This window comes from Oryx dammah, unplaced genomic scaffold, assembly GCF_014754425.2.
Source record: "Oryx dammah isolate SB20612 unplaced genomic scaffold, SCBI_Odam_1.1 HiC_scaffold_17, whole genome shotgun sequence".
NCBI classification, from domain to species: Eukaryota; Metazoa; Chordata; class Mammalia; order Artiodactyla; family Bovidae; genus Oryx; species Oryx dammah.
In genome coordinates this window covers 80288521-80294140 of record NW_024070201.1, presented here as the reverse complement: position 1 = coordinate 80294140, position 5620 = coordinate 80288521, and the positions used below count along the sequence as shown (strand labels likewise).

At 63.7% G+C, this 5620-nt stretch overlaps 1 protein-coding gene across 1 annotated transcript in view; it reads right to left on the bottom strand.

The window, feature by feature from the left end:
• Positions 1-5620, bottom strand: part of LOC120876035 (beta-galactosidase-1-like protein 2) — a 36495-nt gene that overhangs the window by 2653 nt on the left and 28222 nt on the right. Inside the window, exons 12-17 of the mRNA XM_040257755.1 lie at positions 4799-4994; positions 3833-3930; positions 3285-3388; positions 2635-2784; positions 931-999; positions 479-566 (exon numbers count right to left, since the gene is read on the bottom strand). Of these exons, the coding sequence (XP_040113689.1) occupies positions 479-566; positions 931-999; positions 2635-2784; positions 3285-3388; positions 3833-3930; positions 4799-4994 (705 nt within the window). The remainder of the gene's footprint in view (positions 1-478; positions 567-930; positions 1000-2634; positions 2785-3284; positions 3389-3832; positions 3931-4798; positions 4995-5620) is intronic.

The window sequence follows — 5620 nt, the reverse complement described above, 5'->3', positions numbered from 1 at the left end:
ATGGAGGAGGCCGGGGGGGATGGGGAGGACAGAGGAGGCTGGGGAGGATGGAGGAGGCCAGGGAGGATGGGGAGGACAGACGAGGCCAGGGAGGGTGGGGAGGACGGGGAGGATGGAGGAGGCCGGGGGGGGATGGGGAGGACGGAGAGGATGGAGAGGCCAGGGAGGACGGGGAGGCCAGGGAGGACGGAGAGGACGGAGGAGGCCGAGGAGGATGGAAGAGCCCAGGGGAGGATGGGGAGGCTGGAGGAGGCCAGGACACAGGCATGGGCCCCAGGGAGGGACCATCAGCGCTCCCAGGGCAGCACTCGGCCCACTCTGCTCTCTGAGGGTGTTTCTGCAGCCTCCTCCCAGAAGAGGCAGGGCAGTGCACGTCCTCAGTGCTGGGAGAGCACCTTCGGGGGAGCCTGGAGTAGGACATGGCCCTCCTCCCCTTGAAGCCTACTCCCGTCCTGACACCCCGTGGTCCTGAGCCCACCTTTCCTCTCCTGGTTCATGCTGGTCCCGGAGGCAAGCCGGCCTTGGTTCTCCACCAGGATCCGCAGCGTCAGGAACTCCCTGTAACGCTGTCCAACACACACCAGCTGGAGGGGGCTGCTCAGGCCTCTTCTGGAGACCACTGGGCCCCCCCCCCAAGACTGGGACGATCTCGGAAACTGGGGGCAGTCAGAGGGCTGTCAGCTCTGGGCCAGGCAAACCCTGCAGCTCCTCGTCCACCCTCCTCCCATACTGGGCCGTCGAGAAATGAAGAGTCACTGAACACTACTGGAGACTCTCCTGAGGCTGGTGCTCAACCCAAGGCTTTCTGAGCAGCAAACACCCAGGGCGGGACCATCCTGCCACCCCGGGAGGAGCACACAGCTTAGCCCTGCGGGGCCTCTGCGAGGGGTGAGCCCAGGGCCCTGGGGGCTGGAACCGTGGGGTATGTACGTCATTGGGAAGAGTCAGCTTTTGATGCCCGTCATCCAGGACTCCTATATACTTGTCATCCAAAAACACCTGCCGAAGAGAGCGGGGAAGTCTGTGGGGTGTGGGTAAGGCAGGAAGGGGTGAGGCGCCAGGGTCCCAGGGGAGGACTAAGTCTGCCTCTGGGAAGGCGACACACTGATGCCGGTCCACAGGCACTCTGAAGGTGGCTGGGCCCAGGGGTGTGGGGGGAGCCCTGAGCGCCCGCGGGGGCCATGGGGACTGGGGAGGGGGTGGACGGCGGTGGGCGGCACGACGGACACCACGAAGCACGTGCCGACGAAGGGCCAGCGGGGGCTCCGGGGCAGAGACGCCGAGACTGTGTCCCCACCCTCCCCACTGCGCACCACGCTCTGTCCACCCCCGACGCCCCCGCAAGGCTGCTCGAGCCCCACAGGACAGAGAAGGGCACGCAGAGGGCACCACAGAGGGTCTGAGTTAGGTCATCCTAAAGGAATCTGACTAGGAGGCTGTAAAAATCAAAATCCACGAGTATCCAACATGTCAGTGGTACGCAGAACAAAGAGTCACAGTTGACGCGTACTAGGGCCCCAGGACGAGAGCTACAGGCTCGACAGCCGCCGCTTGAGTGGCCGCTGAGCGACTCGAGACCCCCTGCAGCGGTGGCAGCCGCGACGCACACACGGTCCCGGCCCCGGGTTGAGGAGGGCAGAGCCCACCCTGCGCTCACGGGCGGGGGAGCTGTTCTCAGACCCAGGACCACGAGGGAGAGCGGCGGGGAGGGCCTGCGAGTGGAGGCAGTCGGGACGGGACTTGCCCTGGGGAAGGAACTCGGGGGGCCCCACGAGATGGGGACGCAGTGAGCCCTCTGAGACAGGAAGGTCAGGAACGGGGTCTGATGGCCATGCCGCAGAATTCCAAGGCTGTGCGCGATGGCCCGGGTTTGCAAAGAGCAGCCAAGTGACGCAGCTCCGCCAGGGACCCGGCAGACAAGGCGAGAGGGAGGCCCGGCCTGGGTGGGGTGGCCACGGGTTGGGTGCGGGGCTGCGGCTGTGGCTCCTCTAAGGAGCTCACAGCGGGTTTGGATGTGTTGAGTCTGAGAAGTCACATGAGTGTACATCCAAGTGAAGACACGCATTCAGCAAACAGCAGGGAATGAGCCTGTGGCTAGGAGATCACGATGAGTGCAAGGGGACACGGGTCCTGGGATGACGGGACCACGAGGGGTGGGAGGGGCCTCCAACAGCCCCTGCGCAGGGCGGGCAGGAGGGGCCCCAGCGCCCATTTTCTGGGCAAGGTCACTGCACCTCTCTGCGGCTTCCTCGTTGTTAACAGGTAGCTTAGATGAGTGTTTGAAGAACTAAAGGCGCAGATCCGACCACGACGCACCAAGGAAACGTCTGGGGCCTCTGCCCGAGGCACAGGGGGGCGTACGCAGCCTCTCCTGGGTCTCCTCCAAGGGCAGCATCACGTGCACTCAGGCTTTGGCAGGCACCACCACCCCCCCCGGGACACCCAGTGCCTTAGACCCGCGGGAGCAGTGGCTGACATGTGAACACCAAGCGTTTCACCGAAGGGACCAGAGGTAAGAAACAAGGGCAGTTTCCCACACGTCAGGAAGAGGCCCGCCTGCTGTTCAGACGTTCAGCCACAGGGCGGGGTCTCGCCAGCAGAGAAGGGCACACTCCGCCCACCCCTGCCCCCTACCTGGCCCCGATCCTTCACATGGCCATCTGAGTTTAGGACGCCTCCTCTGGTGATGACGGTCTCGTAAAGTATATACCCAGCGGACTGGCCGCTCCCTTCGTTCACGGACAGCTGTTCCATGGAGAGTGGCCCCGTGGAACTCACAGGCTCCTGCAGAGACGCAGGCTGAGCGGTAGCCTCATCACAGGTCAGGAAGCTCAGGGAGCACGGGGACAAGTGAGCGCCCTGCAATGACGAGTCTGCAGCAGCCGCTTGGTGCTTGGCGGTAACCAAGAGGGGCGGGGAGGGGGGTCCCCAAGGGAGGGGATGGTATTGGGTTCTCAGGTGGCTCAGCAGTAAAGAACCCGCCCGTAGTATGGGAGACTCAGGAGGTTCCATCTCTGGGTCAGGCAGATTTCCTGCAGGAGGAAATGGCACCCCACTCCACTACTCTTGCCTGGAAAATCCCACAGACAGAGGAGCCAGACTGGCGACAGTCCACGGGGTCGCAAAGAGCTGGACACAGCTGAGCGACTCTGAGATAACCTAGGTGTCCTAACCTGAGCTGCAGAAGGAGAAGGGACTGAAACCGCAGAGACTGCTTCCTGTCCCCCGTGTTCATTCCCTCCCCCGCCGAGTCCTGAGCTCACGTCCATGCGCAGGGGACTCACGTCCTGGTGAATCAGGGTGTCCCACAGGGATATGAAGTGACCTGCAGCCAGGGGAGCGTACGTGTCCTTAGGCCTGCTGTCTCGATGCTGGGAGCTGGGAATCTCTGCAAACCACAAGCAGGAGGCTGGCTCCTTCCCCAGACCCGTCCAAGGGTGCAGCACCCTCTGCTGCCCCCGGCCAGCCTGCCCACCACCACGGACGGTCTACGGGGACAGGGACTGAAGGGAGGGAGGCCTCCTGCACCCAGAGGCCTGCCCCGGGCGCCCTGCTGGTCACAATCTCCTGAAAGCCAGCGGGGGAACATGCGTGCTCAGATTCTGCCCCCTCTCCCCACTTCCACCCAGACACGCGCAGCTTGTGGCTCTGGGGAGGGCCTGGACCCTCCGGTTTCCACCGACGGCAGGGCTGGGGGGACCGTGTCTCATGCAGCCCGAGTCCCCAGGCCCTGAGGATAAAACACGCTGGGGCAAGCTGGACTCCCCCAAGGACCACGTCTGCACCGCCCCCCCTCCACAGCCCAGAGCCCTCTGGAGGGCGGGGCGGGTACCTGCGTCAGGGCGAAAAAACTCTTGAAATACGAGATACTCAGGTGTATAGTCTCCATCCTCTGTCAGCAGCGCCCCATAGTCTGAGAAATAGAAGCAAATTTGTCACCTTCCCTAAAAAGGCCCAACTTTGGGAGGGACTTTGGCACTTGGTGCTGAGTCAAAGGGCCCTTCATGCAGCAGCTCTGGGAGGAAGACCTTGAGGCAGGAAGGTGCCCGATGCCGGCTCCCCATGCTCTCCCCCAGGAGGGACAGATGGCAGCCCTGGGGGTGTCAGGCGCCAAGGCTGGAGCCCAGTGCCGGGCCCGCTGGTTTCCAACCAGACCCCTTCCCCTCTCTCACCCTCGCTGCCTGCTTGGTCTCTGAGCAGAGTCGCAGACTGGGGGAGGCCTAGTCATCAACACCCAACACCCGGGACAGGGAATCAAGGGAATGGGCTTCACAGAGAGTCCCGGAGAGCAAAGGCTTGTGGAGTGAGTCTCAGTCAGATGAGCTAAGGCGGAACCTAGAGCCTGTTATAGAGAGAAGTCAGAAGGAGAAAAATAGATCTCATGTGTTAACGCACACACGTGGAGCCTAGAGAAATGGTACCGACGAGCCTAGCCGCAGGAGGAACAGAAGCAGACGCAGAGAACGGCCGCGCAGACGTCCAGGCGGGGAGGGCGGACGTCCAGGCGGGGAGGGCGGGCGGGCTGAGAGCCGCGTGACGCACGACCTTGGGTAGATCGTGGCTCGTGGGAAGGGGCGTCTCGCACCGGGAGCTCAGGCGCTCAGGCAGCACTGTGTGCCCACCTGGAGGGTGGCTGGGATGTAAGGATACCTGTGGCTGATTCAGGCTGATGGATGGCGGAAACCAACACAGCGCTGGAACGCAGCCATCCGCCAATTAAAACTAAGATTTTCACAAAGGCTGCACAGTGGACGGACAGAGCTAAGCTACCAGCTTCTCTGCTTGCAAAGGACTCTACCCGCGACTGCGGAGGCGGGGCAGCCGCGGGCAGACGGCGCGGACCGACCGGGACTTGCCGTAGCTGGTGACCATAGGGAGGCGATGGCCGGGGAACGCGGCCCCGCCCATGAAGCCGAAGTTCGTGCCGCCGTGGAACATGTAGAAGTTGAGGGAGAACCGGAGCTGCAGCATCTCCCGGACATTCGCCATCAGCACTGCAGGGGGCGGGGAGGGGGCGCGGAGCCCGGTGACCTCAGGACCGCACGTGGGGGCGGGGGGAGGGGAAGGGGGGAGGGGCGGGGGAGGGGAGAGGCGGGGAGAGGGGAGCGGAGCCTCCGTGCAACAGGACCGCAGGTGTTAGCGGGAGGGGGAGGAAGGGGGCCGCAGGGATGAGAGGGGGCGCCCCGTGGTGCCATCAGGGCCCCGTGGGTCTGATCTCCCCAGCGTCTGTCTCCAGGTGTCCAGCTCGTGCCTCTGAAGCGCGGAGCGGCCTGTCCATGATGGTCTGAAGTCACTGCCCCAGGGGCATCGACCCTCCAACCACCTCCCGCCTGGGGCTCCTCCGGAAGGCGGGGCTGGCAGAGGATCTGGGGCCCAGAGCCCCGCTCCTGGGTGGAGCCCCAGTAGCTGTCCCTGAACTGCCCCCCAGAACAGCTGGCTCTCTTGACTTTAGAGCTTCAGTCCAACAGACAACGTCACTCCAGACAGAATAATCACCAGGTCACAGTGACACGTGGGGCGACCCTCCCGTGTGGCTCAGACACAGCCACTGACACACACAGACACAGACAAAGAGACAGACACACAGAGACAAAGAGACAGACACACAGGCACACACAGA